Source organism: Cavia porcellus, unplaced genomic scaffold (genome assembly GCF_034190915.1).
Source record: "Cavia porcellus strain 051 isolate PalLab524CR breed Dunkin Hartley unplaced genomic scaffold, mCavPor4.1 scaffold_20, whole genome shotgun sequence".
Classification (NCBI taxonomy): domain Eukaryota; kingdom Metazoa; phylum Chordata; class Mammalia; order Rodentia; family Caviidae; genus Cavia; species Cavia porcellus.
In genome coordinates this window covers 50,614,568-50,638,792 of record NW_026947503.1, presented here as the reverse complement: position 1 = coordinate 50,638,792, position 24,225 = coordinate 50,614,568, and the positions used below count along the sequence as shown (strand labels likewise).

The 24,225-nt window shown below is 38.5% G+C and overlaps 1 protein-coding gene across 3 annotated transcripts in view; it reads right to left on the bottom strand.

The window, feature by feature from the left end:
* Positions 1-23,537, bottom strand: part of Dsc3 (desmocollin 3) — a 49,905-nt gene extending 26,368 nt beyond the window's left edge. Inside the window, exons 1-8 of one of the 3 annotated variants that reach the window (XM_063231809.1) lie at positions 23,017-23,537; positions 14,507-14,591; positions 11,951-12,150; positions 10,653-10,772; positions 6,002-6,157; positions 5,081-5,225; positions 2,956-3,122; positions 530-664 (exon numbers count right to left, since the gene is read on the bottom strand). In XM_063231809.1, the coding sequence (XP_063087879.1) occupies positions 530-664; positions 2,956-3,122; positions 5,081-5,225; positions 6,002-6,157; positions 10,653-10,772; positions 11,951-12,150; positions 14,507-14,591; positions 23,017-23,085 (1,077 nt within the window). In that variant the 5' untranslated portion in view covers positions 23,086-23,537. Of the gene's footprint in view, positions 1-529; positions 665-2,955; positions 3,123-5,080; positions 5,226-6,001; positions 6,158-10,652; positions 10,773-11,950; positions 12,151-13,243; positions 13,448-14,506; positions 14,592-23,016 lie in introns of those variants that run through there. The other 2 variants (XM_003474018.4, XM_063231810.1) reach the window with 2 other exon arrangements.
* Positions 23,538-24,225: the final 688 nt, after the last annotated feature.

Below are 24,225 nucleotides of genomic sequence, written 5' to 3'. Positions count from 1 at the left end.
TTACTTTTTATTTTGAGGCAAAGTCACACTAAGTTGTCTACAGTGCGCTTGAACTGTGTGATCTTTCTGCCTCTGTCCTCCAGAGTGTTGAAATTATAGGCATGCACAAACATGCCTGGCTCATTAATTGTTATCTTTTAAATGAAACAACTTGCCCACGAGTGAAGACTCTATTGGTACTGACCTTTAAAGAGACACAGACAACAAAAACACTACTATGAACAAATGAAAAAGTTTCAACCAGACCTGGTGGAGCATATCTATGATCCTCGCACTCTGGGAGACCGAGGCAGGAGGACTGCAAGTTCGAGCTCAGCCTGGACAACTTAGCCAGTTAACAAAAGCTTGTCTCAAAATTAAAGGGAGGAAAAGGCTGAGGCAAGGCTCTGGATTCAATCTCAGCTACTCCAGAAAGGCAGCAAGATTTGAATATGATATAAACAGAGATTTTAAACTGCAATAAACATTTCATAAATCCAGATTAATAAATAAAAATAGACAAGGATAGATTCTGAGATTGTATACTTACAGAATTTTGTCTAAATGTGGGTGCATTGTCATTTGAATCTTTTACTGTTATAATACAAGTTGATGTCCCCATCAAGCCAAAAAATTGACCATCCATGTCTTGGACTTTCATTATCAATGTATATTTATCTACAACCTGAAGGCACAGTAAATGCTTAATTAATATTAGACACTTGCTTAGATTCATAAATGAAACCCCAGTTTCACACTCTTCTATTTGTGTGTACACATGCTTTTGTTTGATTTCCCAATTTGCATATACTTGATTTGCATATATTTGATTTTAGAAAGAATATTCTTAAAGAAATTGAGAATAATTTGGAGTGAGCTGAAACAACCATTTACAGAGATCCTACGATAGTCTAAGGCAGGTGGCTCATGTCTGAGGTAGTAGCGAAGAGGATAAAGAGAAAAGATGACAGAAAAATTACTTGGGAGTGGGAATACAGCAGGACTTAATAGATACCATGTTCACGTTAAGAGACAAAGAAGAGCTGACTGTGACCCTCAGTGGCCCTAGGCATATAGGTAGATAGGGATAACGCCAACCAACCTAGGAAATGCAAAATTAGAGGATTTTCTGAAGGCAAAAACACTACATAGGTTGCCAAGGAGGGGTGAAAACAAGGGTTTTGTTTTTCATATGTTGAATTTTAAGCTATCCAGAAAGAGACTTAGAGGTATCAAGCATACGGAAAGAAAGAGCAAATATACTGAGCAGAGAGATCATGGCCCAACTGGGAGTCCTCAGCATGTACATGGCAACTGAAATTATGGCAAGAATCAGACTTCGCAGGGAGGGTGATAAAAGCTGAGAACAGATGGAAAAACAGCATTTCAAGCATAGGAGGAAAAAAGATTAACAGTGTATTTTCAAAAGATCGATCAGAGAAACAGAGGAGAACCAGAAAGAAGAGGTAAAGGCCAATAATAGGCAAGGGCGTGATTTAGCAAGAGGAAGTCATGGTGCAGTGGTGGAGTAAAATGAAGTCCTTCGTTTGTGATAACAATCGCCATTGTTGCCTTTTTTTTAACTGTACTATTCTTTTGGCAGTTTTGTTGTTGTTCGTTTTTCCATGTGTTGTTGCCCCATCCCATCTCTCAATCTATGTTTTATTTGGTCTCCCTTTCACATTGTAAATCAACATTCCCAGCCATGCCCATGGCCCTCAAGACTGACACCATGTGTTTTTCTTCACCTAAATTGACTACTATTTCTTCTCTGTGTTCATTCTTTACTTTGTGCTGTTCTCCACCACACCTTCCATGATTGTCCCATTAGGTATTTTTTTTCCACCACGCAAAGAGACCTGGCTTTGGCCTCAAAAATGTACCATGCAAGTCTTATAATCCTAAATGACTTAGTTTTAATCTGTTACAAATGGGGTAAATAATTGTTTTTACTAGAATCTATATCTTTGGTGCATTCTCCAAAGACATGAAGACATTCAAACTTTCCCATTTGCTATTTTTAGTACGTGTTTTATTAGGAAAATACTGTAGTCTTATAAAAATTTAAAATTGATAAATGAAAGCCCATACTACTTCTGATCCTTTTTTGCAGATTCTTCCATCTTTCTTTTTTCCTTTGCCATCAAATTCCATTAATCTCTTTTTTTATACCTTTCCAGTCATGCTAACCTTTCTATTTATATTATTCTTATTGGGGGAGAGCAATGCAGTGCTCCAGTGAAGCTATTCTGTGTGTATGAAATTGATTCATCTGTCTCCATTAATGTAGATCTACGAGTTAAATATGGACTGGCAAAATGGGCAGGGAAACTGACAAAATATTAGAAGATTCTGTAGAATAATTTCATTTGAGTGAATCAATTAGTCTTTCTGACTATTACATTTCTCCTCTTTAGATTGGGCCCAGCACATATAGGGTGAAAGAAGAAAATTATAAAATCCAAATAAAATTATGCATAAAGAACACAAGTTACTAGACACACAACAATATGCTATTACTATCTTCCAAATAGTATTACAATTTTTAATAATTCATCAATTGCAAGGCAACTAATCATTTTCTGATAAAAACTACATATATCTATAACTAGGTAAAGATCGGGTATGATATATACTTGCCAAACGAGCAAAATTTATTGTTCTACATGAGAATCGAAGTCTTTTCTGAGCTGGAACCAATCACACAAGGAATGAAATAAAATAATGTTCAACAGCAATAATAATAATTTTCATAAGAAATATTTTTTCACCCTTTCTAGGCACTGATTGAGCTGTCTTTATGGGATACAGAAATAGAGATAATGTAAAAAAATAAAGAGGAAAAATGCCAAGAATTCTTATTGTTTTATGTCTTATGTAAAAATAAGAAGTTTTAAATCTATAAGATACCAAATTTTAGTACATTGGGCCATGAAGACTGAGCCCTCGGGTGAGATTTTACTAAGCAGAAGTTACCTCTCTGTCCAGGTAATGAGAGACCGTTGTGATTACACCCGTGTTGGGATGCACAGAGAAAAGCCCAGGTGCCTTTGGTGTCTGCTCCACAATGCTGTACTTCAAGCGTGTGTGCATCGTGTCTGGTTCATCTCTGTCTGTGGCACAAACCACTCCCACTGTAGTTCCTATGCATTAAGAAAAAGAACTTTTAATTGCCAGAATTGCAAAGTATATTTTTTTTACTTTTTTTTTATTTTGAAAGTAGTAAAATACAACAGAGCAAGACAAAATAAAGCCAACTGAGACCGTGTAGTGAAATTGGTACAGAACTTCGCAGCAGGTTAATGGGATAACGGTAATAGATATCAGAGTATGTTTCGTTATCTTTACAATAGTTGTTCTTTCAATCATGTATATCAAAATAAAATGAAATACAGAACATTATAGAACTTACCAAAACAGAATATTGAATAGAGCAGTACCATTAATCAGAATAAAGCAAAACAGTAATAAAAATATTTGCCCTCAAAGAGATGATAGAGAAGAAAATCCCCCTTATTTGCTATGGTCAACCTCCCAAGAGATGTTGATCTATCTATACTCTGCAAATTTCAGCAATGATGGTAGAAAAATTGTATTTCTTGCCATAGAGATTACAACTTTAGATAGGTTTGCTGAAGATGCCCTCCAATGTATAATACAAAACATTTTGATGCTGAGAATCAAGATATACTTGTATTTTGCTCACAGTTAAAATGTTTAATAGTAAATCACTAAAAACAATTAGCAACATTTGAGGATAATGTCAATTACTTTCTCATACACTGCAATAATATATCTAGTGTAAGGGATAAAAAATTCACCATTCTTTTTAAGTTGGATTTTCAATTAATAGCTCAGTCAAGACTGATTTGGAATATAATTGTTAGATGACCAGGTAGACCTTGAGTAGCCCAGTCTTTACTTCTCCTTTCCATGATCTTTTACTCTTCCTTTAGTTTCTTTTTACTTTTGCTAAGTTCTCATTTGAGCTATTGGCCTTCAGCAGCTTAGCATCACAGCCTTACCTCATCTGAACCTATGGATGTGATGTGCTTCAGTCTCTGGGGTTAACGGGGCACTGATGAGTTTGACCTTGATTCCTTCCTGATGATACCAAAGAAAACAGAACCCTCAAGGAAAAACTCTAGGACCAATCACCCCTCTTTGAAAAAGGAAAAATGTAACAGAGTCATAGAATTCTGAATCTAAAAAGGGTATATAGGTCACTGTAATTAACAGTGTAATTACACTGTAACACTTTTACAGATAAAAGATCTCAGTGACTTGTGTAACTTCTCATGGTTAAGCAATAAGAGAGCCTGCATAAAAAGCAGGTTTTCTAAACTCCAAACCAGTCATTTCTCTATTTGATACTTGTAAAGAGGTTAATATTGGTGCCATCAAGTTGTCAAAGTGAAATGTAAAAAGGAGAAGCAGATATAAAAATGCAGTGAAGATCTAAGTAACTCCTAAAAACCTTAACAGGAAAGTTAGCAAAGTCACCGTTTATGACCGAGTCTCTCCATTGAATTGTGGATACTTAATCTGCATGTTACAAGTCTCAGAAGACATTACCAATGCCACTCTTCAGGCTCAAGTAAACTGGAATAGTATGACTTTCCACACAGGAGAAGTGTTGAGGAGTTTCATGTGTTTCTCTAAAGTTATTCTAGGATTACTAGAATTCTAAATCACAGTGAAGTAGTAGTTTTATAAAAAGAGACAACATGCAAAAGAGGTTAAAGAACTGTATCCTCAATGAGCATCATCGAACACCTCTAAGTAACTCTTCATTGAAATACCTATCTTGCTTTGCAGTTTTACTGTTCATTTGACCCTGCAGGCTATCACTTGCAGGTGCGAAACATGATAAATCCATATAATGAGAAAATGAAATAAACCACACAATGTAAGGTCACCACAGTTAATTAGTATCATATTGACAATGCCAAAAAATCCTGCAATACCCCAGACAGTATATGTTGATAAGAATTGATGGGAATAAATATTTTCTAACATATGGCCTTAGCAGAACTTGGCCATGAGAATGAAAATATCTGCCTCAAAAAACATATACGAATGTATTTAGTAGTACTCTTACCAAGTCTACTACTTTCTGGAACTTCAAAATTATAAATTGCTTCTGTGAAAATAGGATGGTTGTCATTTTCATCCTCTACTTTGATGGGCAGTGGAAGAGGTAAATCTGCTGAATACCCATCAGCAGTAGACGCATAGGCAATCAACTGCAAAGCAGGCAAAAGCAACCTCAGTTAATATCCAATCACAGCAAAAGGAAGACAAGATGCATTGCTATTTCCCCAGTGCTGATTAATCAAAGGCAGTATAAGGTCAAATGGAATGTATTTCTATTAAACAAAGCTGAGCATTCGCTAACCAAAAGTAGAACACAACACAGGGAACATCAGTACCATTTACTTATCCTGAATCTCTTCCCTGTTCTAGAAACAGAATCTTTCTCCAATAGAGAATCATTCCCCCAAACCACAAAGAAAGTACATGGTACCACAGAATTTACTTTATTATACTGAAAATTATCAGAGTTATTCCCTATTGACTATAAACTCAAGTATAGCAGAATGCTGGCTTACTAGCCTCTTTTGGGGCTTAGTGACCCACTTTTACTTCCTTATAAGAAAATTGTACATGTTGAAGACTAAAAATAAGCAGAGCTGTAGAGAAAGAGGATACTGGCAATGAAGTATGAACATACCCTGGAACAGTAATGAGTAGACACAGAGAAAGTATCTCATAAGCAAAACCAGTTTCTTAAAAATGTTCTGGAGTTTACATTTGACCTGAAATCTCTTTACTTAGTTTTAGGTTCACCTAACACACGTTGAGTTATGGAACTGAGCAAGCATTCAAAATTATCACAAGAGCAGTTTCTTCTGATTTTAAGATATCCTCTAAGAACAGAGTGCAAGAAGTCAGAAAACAGATGAAATGATTGTAGGAAAGTTTAGTAATATAAAGTCATTTTTATCAACGAAACTCTTACATCAAAAACATCATATTCCTCACGATCCACTGGCCGGGTACAAAACAGATTTCCAGTGTCTCTGTCTATGAAAAACAAATTTAAAGGTTCTTGGTCAACACCACGTCCACTTATTGAGTAGAAGACGGTATAGTTCTGGGCTGCATCAGACTGAACCTAGAAAGAAAAACATACATGTAACAATATTAAAATTCAATTAAATAAAAATGCTGCATTTTTTTAGATCAGTGTTTTTTATTTTAAAAAGGAAGATTTCAACAGACTAAAACAGCAAAACCCATTGTTAGGCAAACAGACAAATTAGAGTGTAATTCTAGGACTAACAAAAAAGGACAGGCTATGAAAAAGGTCAGGGAAGGCTCTTCCTGGGAAAGAAGAAACAAGAAGTGTAAGGAAACTTTCTAGAGAAGCAGGAAAAAGAAGGGAATCAGGTGAGAGTAGCGCTTGGAATCTTCCAGGAGCCACAGCGGACCACTATTAGAGCAGAAAGAGCCAAAAAGAAAGGAAGTGATGGAGGAGTAATGAGACCATATGGGCCATGTCAGATATGTGATTCCAGGGACATGTTTTCCTGGAAAATAACAGAGATACAAAACCACTAGAGAACTTAGACAAGGGTAACATCGTGTGATGTTTCCATTTAAAAGTATTTAGTTGAGTACACACAAACAAATATTGTATGATCTGTATGTGTGTATATATATACACACATATACAAACACATATACATGATCTGTGTATATGTATTCACCATGTAATGGTTATCATAATGAAGTTAACACAACAGTCATCATACACTGGGTTTCAAGAAGTTGTTCACTTTATAACTGCAAGTTTGTATCATTTGGTTAACATCTCCTCCTTCCTCCATCTCTTAAGGACTGGTAATAATCATTTTATTGTTTCTATGGGTAACTTCTTTTAGATTCCACATATAAGTGATATTACACAGTATTTATTTCACTTATGGTAAAGGTCTCCAGATTTATCCATGTTGTTGAAAATGACAAGAATTCAAGAATTCTGTTTTAGTAGTGTATATATATGTATGAGTATATGTGTGTGTGACTGAGAAGAAAACAAGAATAAGAGGAGAGGAGACTGATTTTAAGCATTTATCAGTGGACACCTCAGTAGTTTCCATATCTTAACTATTATGAACAGTATCGCAATAAAGTAGGTGTACATATGTCTTTGTGACTAATTTAATTTCCTTTGAATATGCAGACATTCCTCGTTTAAGTACCTAACGATTTAAGGACTGTTCCGATCTAAGACCAAGGTGTGCTATTGGAACATAGGGCCCACTTAGGACTTATAATACAGGAATTTGAACAGTAGTAGCGTGGCCTTATGGTGGCTTCTACAGCATGGTACAGTACATTTTGCCGATTATACCATATTTTTGTTTTGTGTCCTATTACACATTACAGCACTACATGTAAGAGTCATCCAAATAAAATCAGAGTCATCAAGCTGGAAATTTCCTTTGACCATTTCCTTCTTCTGAATATTATAATGTACATAAAATTCCTCATTTAGTGACCAGTTCAATTAATAACCTAGTTACAGGACTGTAACTTGGACATTAATTGAAGAATGTATCTATATCTAGAAGTGGAACTGCTGGGTCATATGGTAGTTCTATCTTTAATTTTATTTTAAGAATGCTATACTGTTTCCGATAGTGGTTACTCCCACCAACAGTACACAAGGGCTCCCTTTGCTTTGCAGCTTTGCCAGCATTTATGTCTTGTTCGCTGTCTTTTGTTTTGTTTTGACAGTAGCCTTCCTAACATGTATGAAGTGATATATCACGTTGTGGTTTTCGCTTGTGATGAGTAATGATGTTATACATCTTTTCACGTGCCTGTTGGCCATCTGCATGTTTTCTTTGGGAAAATGTCTACTATTAAATTCCCTTTCCCATTCATTCATCTGATTATTTATTGCTACTGAGTTAGGCAAGTTCTTTGTTATTTTGAATATTAACTCCTTACCAGATGTATGGTTTACAATTTTATTTTCATTTTGTAGGCTGATTTTTAAAAGATACTGTATTTTGCATATATTTCAGTGGTATTACTTATTTATATTTTTAGAAAGCAATACTTTTATATTTTAAAAAGACAATTTTTCCATTTACTCTTAATAAAAATTTCCCTTGGCGTAGGGTACAGAGCAGGGAGACTATTTAGAAAGTGACTGTAAACATTGAGAGGAGAAATGGAAACTCATTAGTCTCACCTAATAGCAGGCAAGAAGTGAGTGATGCTGGCTCTGAATATAATTTAAAGATTCAGCCAAAAAGCTATGTTAATGGTTGGATGTGCAGTGAAAAATACAAGTCAAAGACAATGCTGTTGGATGTTACCAGCATAAGTTCAGATCTATTCTGTGCATCTTCTTTGGTATTAGAATGTGTAGCTGTTTGCAAAGATGCCCCCAAAAAGCATTTTTCAGTGTCTCTTGCAATTAGGCATGATTTCATTAAAAATCCAGAAGGTGGAGAGTACACAAACATGATAAAATAAATAGTATAAATTAAGATAAATAGCTGAACAAAATCCAGGCTGTGCTCTAGAAAGCAAAAATACATTCTCCTCTCTGAGCACTGCGGTAAGTCACAATGGCAGTGGCCAGCTAATAAATAAAAAGCTGGACCCCTAGTGTTTTTGCATATTAAAACTCATTACAGGACCGCACTTTCACAGAAGAGTAATTGTGAGAATAAATGCACATGGCAAGTAGGGCTCTACACTATGTCATGTCCTACTATGGCCTTCAGCCTAGACGCTAGAATGATTCAAACAAAATCAAACCCAAAGTGCAAAATGTTCCAGAATCTTCTTCCCGGATTTTTTTTTTTATTAGTATATGTTTGCAACACATAGTGAATATATACATCGTGGGGAGCTGGTACCTATACGTGTCACATCTCAATCCTTTTTACTTCACTCCCGCCTACTTCCCCTTTCACACCATCCCTAGATTCCTTCCCATCTCTAAAAGGTCTTTTTTCCAATTTCCTATTATATATCCAGGATCTCTTGAAACCAGAGTTCAGGATACACATACAGACAGTCAAATGTGTTTGCACAAGATTTGGAATTCATAAATGAGGCAAATGTCAGTTTTTCTGGCAACTGTTTTGCTAGCATTTATTCCTTTTCTTTTCTCTTGGGTTGGGTCCCATTGGGTAAGATAGGGTTGGGCTGGGTTGGGCTGGGTTGGGCTGGGTTGAGCTGGGTTGGGCTGGGTTGGGCTGGGTTGGGTTGGGTTGGGTTGAGTTGGGTTGGGTTTGGGTAGCAGCAAAAGTTTCAAGCATTATTCACCAACTTTGTAGGTGATGAGATACAGAGACTGGGTTAGTGTTTTTGCTGACATGGGTTGGAACAACTGAGAGGCTGATATAAAGTTGCATGAGGAGGTGCAGCCTCTTACTGTGGTGCTTTCCTGTCTATAGCAGTGGCACTCTGGGTGGCATCAAGGTTTACTGTGGAGCACACACTACATACCTTGATTGTGAGTTCTGTGGTGCAGCTAGCTTGCAATTTGTTCCTAAAAAGTTCAAACTAAAATCTGTTTCTTCAGCCCACTCAACAATTCTGTAAACTATTTGATATGCTACATATAATAAATCCATATCTATTAGCTACACAAAGAGAACTATTCTCTGCACTAACAAAACCTTAGGAAACATTCAAATATGCAAATAGCTGGAAGCAATGAAGAGCTGCTGAAATGGAAGGTTATTTTTTTAGAAGAAAAACACAGCATTTCATTTGTTTGCAATGTCTGTTAAACTTTCATGTGGAAACACCATTTAAGTTTAGGCTGGAATTGCGATGTCTCAAATATCCAGTGGGAAAATGTGCTTAGACCAATCAGATACAATAAGATTGGTGAACAATACATATAAATGAGCAAGAAACAAGATTCAAGGACTGAGCTCTAGACCTCTCCAAAGTTTAGAGACTGAGAAGGAAAGAGAAAAAAAAAAGAAAGAAAGAAAAGAACAAAGTTCTAGTGCATAGTTTCCTAGAAACCAAGCAAGGAAGGTATTCAAGGAAGAGGGAAAAGTCAAGTACGTCAAATGTGCATATGAATCCTGAGAGGCAGTAACTGATTTAGCAACTGTAATAGCGAAACTTATGTGTGATCAGTACAAATTTGATAATCAGAAATCATTTCTTAATGTATCTCTTTAGTGTTTAAGGTCAATATTTATAAAGAAATAACAAGGACCTAATAGCCCTGCACAGAATACTAAACAAGCACCACAAGGATTTCATCATCATTATTATACAGTATCCACCACAATAAAAATTTAAGAGGAAAAAAGCAAACACAAGGCTGGCTCTCTCATAACACTCCTCCCTAAATACTGTCACCATCTGCCCATTCCCATTTTCTTCACTAAGCTAATGTGAGAGCAAGGGTTGGCACTAAGTTTATTTCCATCTTTAGTACTTATTGCAGTGTCTACCACAGAATACAGCAGTGCTCAACAACTGTGTGCAAAATGAAAGAGTAATAAATAATAATCATTCAGTGGCGGAAAGTCTAGTCTCATATCAGTATCTTAGTAAGTTTCCTTGTCTCACTTTAGTCTTCTACTGCCCGCCAATGAGAAAGAATGTAAACCTACTTGCTGAAGAAACAGAGGGAAGGGGCCCAAGGAATTCTCTTGCATTGAACAAGGAATAGGTGCCCATCTCCTCTTGGATCTCCTGAGAACAGTTTCGTTAGTGTGTCTTTTCTTCAATATCTAGATTGAGAGAAAGAAAAAAACAAATAAAAGCATCACGGTGTACTTAGCTCTGAAACAGTGGGCACTTACACACCGAACATCTCCCCAGCAGCTTGGTCTCAAGAACTCCTATGCTGAAACAAAAACTGGTGATGAAGTCTTCTGAGATTGGAGAGGTAAGAAAGGATTTTAAACATCTCATAAACTAGGGGATTTTCTTCTATATACCCTCCAACGCTGATCATATTTTTAGGTTAGGAAAATCACCACTCTGCTCTTAGCTCTTCTTGCTCTCTTCTGATAGAGATAGAGAATACATTCTCTCTGAAACAGTCTCTACAAGGCATCTACCTCTTCTTTATGTTAAAGCCTCCCACTCTCAGGTGAACCAAGGAAAAAAAATGTACGTCCTTCATGGCCTTGGTTACCTGCGCTGTGCAATATGGCAGCCACCGGCCACCACTAACCATATGATTTTTTATGTCAACTCTAATTAAATGAAACAGAGAGTTCTACCTTTCAGTTGTACCAGCTACAAGCCAAGTATTCAGGACCCATTAGCACTGGACCACCAAATGTTCTGTAACACTGCAGGTTACAGAACATTTCTGTCTCTATAATACGTTCTGTCAGACATTTTTAGTGATGGCCATTTTGTTTCACAATGTAACAAGGAAGAAATTTGATTTGGTGACAACTATTAAATACTTAATAAAAATGCTAAGCAGTCATTTTAAATTAAGTTTATCGTCCGTACAGTTAGTGCAGGTTAGGCATAATCCAATCTAAACCATGTGACTGCTTTCACAATGGCATTCCACATGATCAACAGTTTACCCTAATGGAAAAATCCAGAACATTGAGGAACAGCTACCACATGGCTCTGGCACACAAAAATCATTCCCTAAAATTCAGAGATGGAAGAAACCTTTATAAGGAAGTATCATTTGCACTTATAAAAGTAAAACCAAAACAAGTGTTACATTAGAGTTTCAAAAGAGAGGGAAGGAAGAAAGAGAGAGAGAAGAGAAGAGGAAGAGAGGAGGGGAAAGAAAGGGAGGGGAGGGGAGGGAAGAGGAAGGAAGGGAAAAGAAGGAAAATGCTCATTGGCTAGAATCCTTTGGTCTTCTTTGCAATTTTTAAGAAGAGTATTTAATGAAAAAAATGCCTAAAAATACTCAATATATTCTGAATACCTTCTTCCGGTGTTCCAGGACCACAGTTAGCTCTTTCTGCGTCTCTGTTTGTGTATCTGAAAGCCATATGGTGAACGCTCTTTTCTCACTAGGCAGCTCCACAGCCCTGGCTGTGTACACGGACCCGTCGTGTAGAACTCTGAAGTCAGGGTCACGCGACCGGATGAGGTTTGCAGACCTGAAGCACTCTTTCCAATTCACTGCAAGTGAAAATTTCCCAGTTGTTAGGCAGAAACATGTACAGAAAGGGGAAAAAAAAGCCCCAATGATTTAAACAAACTTCTTCAAAATGGTAATGTAAAATAATATGAACTAATAACTTGACGTTTACCAAATATCTTATTAAGTTCTTTCACAATATTTTAAGAGATTTCTTTTCAGTTAAATGATAATTATTGATTGCATATTTCTATGAAAGAGGTGTTTTACAACTTAATATGCTTCTAGTAGGCTTATGAATGGGATCTTCCCAGTAGATTGGTGTAGGCATCACAATCCTGACAGTCAAATACACACTCCCCACAGCTGAATAAACACACGGAGTTTTCCTTAACAATACTCTCTGGGTTTGTCTTCAGCCAGAAGTTATACACAGGGACCCAAAAAACAATGAAGGGAATGAATTAGGCAAGCAGTGAAGTATGAAAAACTGATCTGTGAATTCTTCCCACTGGTACTTTTCTGTACACTTTCTCCCTCTGCATTACTGGGCTTTCAGGACCTCCAGTGAAACTCTACATGAGCCTTCCTTCTTTGAGAAATTTGCCCTCTAGTGAAAAATATTTTTTTAAGTATCAAAACACGGCATTTTCTAGCAAGGCAAAGCGTGTCTGACTCTCATAAGAGCAACCAAAAATGCAAACACTGTGACCACACAGGAGCCGCCAACAAACTCATAGCCAAGCCGCCTTTTGTAGGGAAGCTCAGAAGAAGGCTGAGAGCTCAGAACATACAGAGGAAACTATGAGTCCATGCAGCAAGGCCAGAATGCAGGCTGACCAGCTGCATCTCCCCGGGAGCAGTGGCTAGCATTCCTTCTGCCCTGGCAAAGAGGGCAGAAGCCCCAGCAACCCAGGGCAAGCTGGGGGCACTAGAGAATCCAGCCCCAAGGCAGGGAAGGAAAACTTTTAAGTACTCTAAAGTTTACAAATATTTTTTAAAATAACGGCTTTAGGAAAGCAGGCTGGATCCCCAGGTCGAGCTATTGCTGGGATCTATACACTTGCCCAGAGTCCCCTTCTGACCTGTCTCTGTATTGGAAAGAGATTATTCCAGGAAGTTTTCATTTCTCACCATCTTTCCACAGCCAACAGTTGCTTCCACAGATATCCAGAGGCAGATTGAGAAAGTTGGGAAGGCCAGGGAAAAACTGGCTGAGGCCCTGGGAGGACACAGGCTTGTCAGGAAGGCAGAGAGGATGAGGAGCCAAGAGGAAAGATCAGAAAACTGGATGGAAATCAGAAGCAGGAACTCACAGGAATCAGAGAGGTGAGGCCTCTGGAGAGAGATTCAGCAGGAAAGATGTTCCAGGTTTCCCTGTGTGCTCTTTAATAGAATCCCACCCTTACCAATGATCTTGCAATACCCAAACTGCTCGTTATTAAACTCTATTCAAGAGAAATTAAAGTAACAAAATATTTTCTACCATATCCTTTACCTTTGCATTTTGTCAGAAAATACACTGATAACTCAGGTAATCATCTCTCAAAGGTTTCATATCCACACAGATAGTATTATCGTTTTAATCCAAATGTGTCTCATGTGGAGATGTTTAGTCAAAAAGTGAACATTTTTAGGGATAAATTTCCTTTATCTGCATATTAGATTTTGCAAATAACAATTTCTGGCCTAAACCCAGAAAAATTACTATTTTTCAAATAATAATTTCTGGAGAAGCATTTCTGATCTTTATACATACCTTCAGTTTACCCATCTCCACCGGAATTAAAGTGTCTGTTTAATAAAAGTAGCCAAGGCACTCTGATCAGAATGGAGCACTTTGTTGAAAAGATAAATTTGATTATCCTTAGGATAAACCATGACTCTTTGGGATAAAATATTATAGACACTTTCCTCCAACATTCTCTGAACCTGCATGGAAAGCCCACTTGGGCAGAGCTTTTCAGCTGCTAGGAAAGTCTGTTTCCAGCTTTTCAGTGCTCAGTGTGCTGATTGAATTCAGTTGTTGAATGGACTAGCTCACCTTGTTATGGTCCTCAGTACGGCTATAGCACTGAGAAAAATACTGCTCAGATTCTCTTAGTTCCTTATCTATAATGACTAGACAGTAGAATAATAGGAATGCTTCATGTTATATGCAATTGTTTGTATAATTTTTAAATTGTTGAAACACAGGTGACTGCAAAAAACTGTGTTAGAACATTTGCACTAGAATCAACTGCAAAATTCAACAGAATTATAAAAAGCAAAACACACACATTTGAAATAATCCAGCATTGTTTCTACTTGTAAGTAGATTCAAGCCAACTCTAGAAGGCACACATGGTTACATTTATGCTACACTAAATATAAAAGGACTACTATGAAATTTCTCACCTCTGCCAATTAGTTTGTCTGCCTCTAGTTTAGAAGGTACATTTAAGATCACATTTTCACAGGCTTCACCAGCCAAACTGAAGACCTAGAATTGAAAAAAAAGATCATATTGATACAATAGATAATGAACAAAAGTCACATGATTGCCTCAATGGACATAGACAAGTAATTGACAAATTCTAATCCCCATTTACAAGGAAGAAGTAAAACTGTCTCTATTCACACACAACATCATCTTTTATGTAAAAAAATCTTATGGAACCCACTAAAAGAACTACCCAAACAAATCACCCTAGGAAAGCTACAGGAAATAAGACGAACACAGAAAAATAGAAGAGTGCATCCCTGTACATTAGCAATAAATAACCTGGATAGAAAATCTAAACAATTCCAAGTAAACAATTCCATTTGCAGTAGTGTCAAGAACAAAATATTTTGGAATAAAGTTAGTCAAAGAAGTACAAGATTATACACTAAAAACTATAAAATACTGGTGAATGAAACTTAAAATGAATGAAATAAATGGAGAGACAGCCTATCTTCGTGGATCAGAAGATATATTCCTTAAACTCGTCTGCAGATTCAGTACAATTCTTATCAAATTTCCACTGCCATTTCTGAAGAACCAACAGTTAATCCTTCTGGAAACGCAAAGGGTTCAAGTAATTTGAGAAAAAACAGAGTCACAGAATGTGTCTTTCCCAATTTTAAAGCATACTACAAAACTACAACACAGAGTAATATTAGTATAAGGATAACTATATTATATAATTGGAATGAAATTAAAATCATAGATGTCAGGAAGCTTAGTTAGCTTCCAAAACATTCAAGAGAAAGAAACCCATTCAACTGGTAACAGGACAAGTAAATAATCTGACATAGAAAAGTTATAAATTCCTAGACAAAACCTAAACAAAAATTAACTCAAAATTGGATCATCCATATAAACATTAGAATTAAATTTAAAAGAAAATGTATTAGTACATCTTCATGATACCAGGCTAGTCAATGATTTCTTCAATTAACACCAAAAAATACAAAGTGATAAAATTTGATAAATAAGACTTAATTAACATTTAATTTTTTTCCTCTACAAACTATAAAGAAATTGAAAACTCACAGGAGAAACTATTTGCAAACCATAAAACAGTGACCCATAACTATAACATATTAAGATATCCTAAACTCAGTAACAAAATTAGGCAAAAGTAGACATTATCCAGAGACGATAGGCAAATGGCCAGTAAGCAGATGGAAAGATATCAAACAACATTAAGACCTTGAGAAATGCGAAGCTAAACCACAGTGAGAAACTGCTCGGAGGGCTAACGAGACAGAAAATAAGTGGCTGAGCAGAATGTGGAAAAACTGGAACCTTCATGTACTGCTGATGGAAATGCAAAGTGACAGCCACTTGGCAAACAGTTCAGTTTCTCTAGGCATTAAACATACACTCAAGATAAGATCCAATATTTCCACACTATCTAAACAAAATGAAAATCTATCTCCACACCGAAAAGTATACCCAACTATAAAGAGCAGCACTACGCACAATAACCAAGAAATGTACACAACCTAGGTGTCTATCACCTGGTGAATGGATTGACAAAACGTAACATATCCGCAAAATGGATTATTCAACTCTAAACCATAAGCCTAGAAAACATGCCCAGTGAAAAAACAAAAAATAAACGCCTGTATTTATTATATGGCTACATTTATATGAGAGGTACCCAAAAGGCAACTACACAGAGGTACGGTAAGTTAGTGGTTGCCTAGAGCTCGTAATAAAATATGAAATGATTGTAAATAGGTATTAAGCTTCTTAAAGCCATGGAAACGGTCTACATCAGGCTGTAGTGATAACTATGCATTTGTGAATTTGCTAAAATTTATTGAACTTTGTCACTTTACATAGGGAAATCTTATGGAATACAAATTATACCTATTTACGTAAAGCTGTTTAGAGAACAAAAGAATATTCACTGATAGAAAAATGATTCTTTCCATATTTGCCTCTACAAATTGGTAGTGAAAAGCTCTTTCAAATTTAGAAATTTACAAAAATAATTTCAGAAAATAAAACAAAGAAGTAATTGAGTTCTAATATAATTGCATGTAAACACTTTTACACAAAAATTAAAAGATTAACTCATGACAGTATTATATTTTTTCACATGTGTGTGCATGTGTGTAAGAGAGAGACATAATCAAAAACTAGGGTCAATGTTTACTTTTTTAATGTATTACGTTAGCATTATTCCCCCTCAAAATATTCTGCTTCACTTCAAACACATTTATCCCCTCACTTCTGCCAGCTCTGAAGCAGCTCCAGAAGTCCTCTCCACAACTGTCTCTATTTGCACTGTTGTGGCTGCTTCAAGGTCCTGGATCCATTCAAAACGTTTCCGGTTACAGGTCATTTTTACTTTGGGAAGTGCCAGAAGTTGCACCATGCCAGAACCGATGTATGAGGTAGATGAGGACCATAATGCTTTACAAGCCTCCCTTTCTACTGAACGGTATTCAGCAGCAGCAATCACCATGTTTTTGATGACAACTTGCAAAGACACTCACAGTACAGGACTTCCAAAATGACTTCAGAAAATGGCCAGAATGATGGAATGTATTCAGAGTGAGGAAGAGCATGCTGACAGAGATTAATGACAATGAGTCTTTCACTGAATACTTTTAAATTTAAATATTCACCACACATACACACACATAATAAAAATTCTTATACTAGGGGCTGGGGATTTTTAGCTCAGCGGCATAAGCGCCTTCCTTGCAAGTGTGCAGTCGTGAGTTCGATCCCTGGTACCGATAAAAACGAAAAAGACAAAAAAAAATTCTTATACTAATGTTTATTTTGGTCATTCACCTATAGTGATGGTCACAGTTATATTCATATTCCTTTGTTTCCTTATAACTGACACCGCACTGAGCAGGCTTGCAGGTGCAAGATGTTAAAATATATATTCCGAAGAAATCAATGTACTATGAGTATGTTTCAGTTTCGTTAACATTGCTAACTGGCTTTCCAAAATACTAATATTAATTTACCCTACTGCCTTTAGAGTATTAAATCTTTCCACATCTTATATACTTGCTTACAATTATATTTTATGAGTTTTAAAATTTTGTCAGTCGGGCTGGGAATTTAGCTCAGCAGTGTAAGTGCCTGCCTGGTAAGCGTGAGGTTGAGAGTCTGATTCCCAGTACCAAAAAGAAAAAAATAAAGAAAACAAATGTTGTCAGTCTAGGTGGGCGTGGTGGCACATGCCTATAATCCCCGCGCTTGGGAGGCTGAAGCAACAGGACTGCCATTAGTTCAAGGTCTGCCTGGGCTACATAGTGAGTTCAAGGCCTTCCAGGAGTACAGAGAAAGACCCTGTCTCGAGAAAACACACAAAGAATTTAAAAATAAAAACAAAAATAAAAATTTTGTCAATCTAATGATTTTATTTTAATATCTAGTGAGATTGAACATGGTGTGCTATTTTCCACTCATCTTCTCTAAATTTGCTATTCATATCCTTTAGTTATCTCTCCACTAATTCTGTCCTTTTTAAATTTAGTTTTCCTTTGACTGAGATTCTTCTCAACCTGTATTTTCTAACTGTTGACAGCCTATAGAAATAATTTCTGAAGGCTGGTCTTACAGTCTGGAAATCTGAGAAATTCTATGGATTGCAGTATGCGTATCTAGAGAGTACTGTATCTGTCATGGCGCCAATCCTTTAGATGGTAAAATGAAAATTACATTTCTTTCCTTTAAGTCTTACACCCCTTTCATTATTGCTATTATATTTTTGATCTTCTGGGTTTGTTTGAATCTCCAATACAATACTGAATATAAACACTTCTAGTGGCCATAATGACACTTTAAAGAGCATGTTCTGACTATTTTACTTTATGACATTCATTCAGTCAGTTCCTTATAGATGAAGGAAGCTCATTTCTTATATTCCTAGTTTGCCAATAACTCTTCAAATACTAAATAAAATGTTTCTACTTACTTTGAAATGACCAGTCTTGGTCTCTTAGTATACTACTCTGTTAAAATATAGCAATAGATTTTCTAACATGAAACCATCTGAACTTCTCTGGGACAAACTTTATGTGGATATGACTGCTTGTTTATTTTATAATACTGGGAACTGCAACTAGGGCTTTGCCACGTGCTCAATTCCAGAACTTTTTATTTTTTTTTTTATTTTGAGACAGTCATTTAATTGCCCAGATTAGGTTTGAACTTGTGATCCTCCTGCCTCAGCCTCCCAAAGTGTTGGGATTATAAGAGTGGCCACCGTGTCCAGCTGACAGGATGGTTTTTTAAATATACTATTGATTTGATGTGCTCCTGTCTCCTTAGTATTTCATATACATGATTCTCACAGATGAAATTAATATATTCTCTTAAAATTTATGCGATCTTCGCAAAGTTGAGGAAAGTTCCACTCTTCCAGTTCTCTGAAACAATCCATACAAGACAGAGATCACCTGTTTTATGTAATTATGGAATAATTCATTTACTATAGATAGTTGTGAAGGATGGATGTGAAGGAAAAGGTACATGGAGATATTTGACTTTTAATTCAATCTCTTTAATGGCTATAAATCTATTTAGATTTTTAATATTTCAAATTAACTGTAATAACCTATTAAATCATCCTGTATGTGTCTTCCCCGTCACCATGGTGCCTTATTTTTATTCTAACCCTGTCTTATCTATATAACAGGTTTTGGTTTACTTGATTCCCTCTACTGCTTGTTTCTTTTTTAAAATGTCCTTCAAAAGACCACTGTAAATGCGATACATTACCTATAGCACGTGTTTTAATGTATTGTAATAAAACAGGCTCACTCTCAGGTGAGAAAACCCAGAACATTCCTGTTGAAGTCCTACACATTGAAGCCCTGCTTTCCATTTCTATTTTCTTCCTTCTCTAAACTCCCAAATCCTAGATAACCACTAATGGCTGATTTTTGTCTTATGCATTTTGTTCCCCTGCTTCTGCTTATATTTATCCCATGTATCTGTTTACCCAAAGAAAACAATTATATTTTGCCAAATTTTATCTTTTAAATCCATAGCCATGCTATTTGCATGTAACTTGCTTACTTTGCTTAAGATAATATCTGTCAAATACTCATAATGAATAGATATAATTTATTTACTGTGTTGCTCCACAGTATATCATGGGAAAGAACATGTAGTGAAATGATTAGCATAATTTGAGTTATCTGATGCTTCTCGAAACTAAAGTGTTCTTCTGAAAATTAGAAATTAGATACTATATTTTGTGTAGGTTGTATAAATTATTGAAAATAAAATGCAAAGGCACAATTGTATTCACAAAACAAACTAATATCTTTGAAGACATCTTAAAAATCACTTCTTGCCAGGCATGATGCTGCACCCCTGTAATTCCAGCACTCAGGAGGCTGAGGCAAGAAGATCCTTGCTGGTTCAAGGCCAGTATGGGCTACAGAGTTCAACACCAGTCTGAACTGCACAGTGAGATCCTGTCCCAAAAAGACAAATAAATACATAATAAATAGGTTCTTTATAGAAGCCTGCCACATAAAAAATGCAACATACAAGAAACTTGATTTTCAATTTGAGTTATAAATGGACCCTGGTTAGTGTGGTACCCAGTTATAATTCCAGCTACTCAGGAGGCTGAGGCAAGAGGATCACAAGTTTGAGACCAGCCTGAGTAACATATTGAGAACATGACTCAAAATAAAATTTTTAAAAGGGCCTACCATGCTCTAGGACTTGGATTCAATCCCCAGCATGAAGAAGAAGAAGAGGAAGAAGAAGAAAAAGAGGAAGAAGAAGAAGAAGAAGAAGAAGAAGAAGAAGAAGAAGAAGAAGAAGAAGAAGAAGAAGAAGAGAGAAAGAAGAAGAAGAACAGGAAGAAGAAGAAAAAGAGGAGGAAGAGGAGGAAAGATGAAGAAGAAGAGAAGAAGAAGAACGCTTGCTTACTCAGTTCTTTCTGAATCTAGCTATATCTCAGTGTGAACATCAACAACCTTCTTTTTAAAAAGTTACAATGCCTGAATCTAATTAGGTACCAAAACTTATTTTCTTGTGGTTTTGGATTTACAGCAAACCATTTCTCAGTTCCTTATTTTCTTTGTTTTAATCTAAGTTTCATGAACACAAAAGTTAATATAAATAGCTACAGTCTCTTGTGCTCAAAAAAAATTACTGTCAAATGTTACCAAGAACCAAAAAAGGGAAAACAAGTGGGGGGAGCAGTCACCTTCTCATTAATTAAGGTTATAAAAGATGAAAAGATGACATGTACACACTTGTCAACTTCGTTAGAGGTAAGAGTTTATACGCTCCAAGGGGCAAAAGTACAGAATGCAAGAGGGGAAGCTGGCAAATGCTTCTGCTTTAGTTGCTTTGGAAGGAACGCTTTCTTAGCACCCGATGACTGTGTTCCAGCAGCTACACACAGTCCCCAATGTGGGTACGAGAACAGGGCTAATTGCATATTTCACAGACTCTCATTTGTAACATGCAAAAGGAAACTGATCAATGCAAATTACTTTCACTACCTCCTAGTAATTTTCACATTAAAGGGAAAAAAACCTGAAACATACTTAAAACCTTTCAACAATCGTCAAGTGGTCTGATGGGTTTCTTTCCAGGTTTCTTTTCTTTGTGTGTTTAGCAGAAAATGTATGTGGCAGCAGTTCGGGGTCTAGCTGAGTCAAAGACAATGGAAAGAAGTAGGAAAAGTGCAAAGTGGGGCGATTCCCACCCACCCCCAGCTCAGGGAGAGTCACAAGTTAGCATTAAAGACCTGCTTAGAAAAGCTCTCTCCTTAGAAGGAGCAGTTACTCTGGAAAAGATCCAATGTGCTCTACAAAATGAAGTGTTTCTACCACTCCACGTCATTCATACACTGAAGAGTTGACATCTGTGTGAGTCACGCAGACAGACCTGAGAGAATCAAAAGAGATCTTTACTTACCCACCCAGCCTGAAATTCAAAGGGTATGTAAACTGGGGGTTACAGATGAAAGAAATTACCATTCTTGGTGCATTCCCCAGCAGTCTACTCTCCACTGATAGTATTTCATCTAAATGCTATGAAATTCTTGAAAAGAATTCTCCCAGGGGAATGTAGCAGACTGAGCAGCAGTGTTCCCCTTCCAGATCTAAGCAGATCTCACCTTGACCAACTGCACCGCACCCCGACTCTCAGGCAGGGCTCCTCAGGATCTGCAGCCTGCCCTCCCCTCCAGCAAATGCTAGAAATCTGGGGAACACGACACCAGAAATGTCTTTTTTCCCATCCCCTCGTCTTTTCTGCAGGATACATCAAACTCCAAATCCTTATTTCTACATAGAAGGGTGGAAATGTTTTCCACCAAACCATAGAACATACTTGGGGCACAGTTTCCACTTCTCCAGAGTCATTTCATCAACTCAGATATTTCTCTGGGACAAATTCTTGTCCATAAATATATTTTAGACCATACTTGCTACCTAAATATTCCTAAGTGCTGATTTAAAGGCAGCATGAAGCCTGGCCCTCCTTGGGTTCAAGGGAATCCCAAGAGCCGGATTAGACAAAGTGGCCTAAATGGACCCCAGGGCCATTTCTGGAGATCAAGTAGGGGTCCTTCCTACTAGGTCCCCAGGCTAACACCGGATTGGGTCCTAAGCTTCGCGGTACTGTGCTGTCAGAATTTCCAATTTTCTGGTTCAAATCCCCTGGCTTCTCAGGTCACTGTACCTGATGTCCACTCCAGGCCCACCCCTTGCTCAGCCTCAGGATTTCCGGCACAGGCTCTGTGCTCTCACAGTATTCTCCAGAGTCGGAGGAAATGGGATCCAAAAGCATCCTGACCTGTGCGGCCCACTCAGCTCTGTTCCCCGGATCACCCTCTGGTTCCTGGGCCCACGCCACAGCCCACTGGGCGCAGAGTATTGGTTCCACTAGGATCCTGGATCCCTTAAGGAACTACAGCCAGGAAACCCGTTTCTCAGAGGCGTCTCCACGCGGGCCCCCAGGGCCACAGCTCCGACCTCGCCACCCACTCACGGCCCCATCCAAGGTCAAGGGAGGCTCGCTTGAGCCCCGACTCAAGTCCGTGTTTTCATCCTCCAGGATGCTGATGACTGAGCCTAAGTAACTGAACATTCTTCTTTATTCGCCACCCAAAGACCACCCAGTACCCATCGCAAGCCCAGCCCCGGGGCCATGGAAGGGCAGCTCCGGCCAAAGCGCAGCAAAGCCGAGCTCGACGCTTAATCCAAACAACTGCGTGCAGGGTCCCCAAACTAAACGACGGGGCTCGCGAGGTCCTTGAAGGTCTGGCTCGCTCTGCGCCCCCTCCCTCCTTCCCCCGACGCCCTTGGGCCCCGGACCCGCCCGCAGGATCGAGCCCAAGCGCGAGGGTCACTTTTCGGCCCGCCGGGCCCCCCACCGCTGCCGCTGCATCCACCCCGCGCCGTGCCCGCTCCCAGGCCGGCGGGCTCACCAGGAGGCTCAGCAGCAGCCGCGCGCAGCGGGCTCCGAGCTGCGGGCTGGGGGGCGCGGCGTCGGCCATCGGGGCGCGGGGCGCGGGGCGCGGGGCGCGGGCTCAGAGGTGCACGTCTCCTCTGGGCTCCGGTCTTCTGTGCGCTTCTCCTCTCGCCGCTGCTCGCCCCGAAGTCGCTTTGGCCTCTGTCGGGCTCGTCTGCCCAGGAGCGTGTTCTTTCTTGAAACCGGATTGGACTCCGGAGACGCCGAGCAGCCCCTCCTAGTTATTTCCTAAGTTTTACCACCGCTGGAGGAGCCCGGGAGCTGCCCGAGCCTGCCCCTGCGCTCCCCGCGGCCGCCGGGAAGCTCGCGCTGCGCTCTGCAGAGCGGTCCCGGGCGCGCCCTGCGCCGCGCCCACGCCCCTCGCCCGTCCCGCCGGATGCCCGCCCGGGGCGCCCCGGCCGCTGACGCTGTGCAGCGCGTTCCCACTGCAAACCCGGAGCCGTCTGCCCCAGCTCGGGCCTTCTGGGTGCCAGGAACACCCTTGGGATCGAATCAGCGGATCCTCCCTGCAGCGCCTGAACCAATTCTAGGCAGTGTCTTCAGGTTGAAACAAAACGCATGTTTTCAGAGCAATGTGATTAAACCACGGAAGGAAAATTAGTCCGGACAGCATAAATTAACTGGCGTTTGCTGTGCCAGAAATTAAAAAAGAGCAAAACAAATGCTAATTTGACCGTTTTTCTATCCAAAAAGGGGAATGATTGTACTAAGAGTTTAAATTGCCAACTTTTCTGATTTTATATGAGCCTCCTAAGAGTTTGTTCTTACGTTTTGATCAATTATTTATGTGGTAATTGTAGTAAGATGAAACTTTTCAGTTTGTGGTTAAAGGAAAATCTACTGCACAAAATCATCTACTCTACAAACCAGGCAAACAAATTCAATGTCTTTCAACATTTATCAGGTTCCAAAGTCTATCAAATATTACTCAAGGGTTGGAGGAAAGGAAATGCTCACCTACCTCCGTCCCTCCTCACCACACATAAAAAGATAGAATTGTTTTCCTGCCCTGAGAGAGAAGAAAAGCTATTATCATAGTCCACTGCAGACATTCATAACAGGGCATATTCCCCTACTTCTCTCTAAACTGGATTTTATTTTTCCAAGTTTCCAAAGGCTGGATTCAGGAAGAAACTCTCTGAAATGTGTTATTACTCCTCAAAAT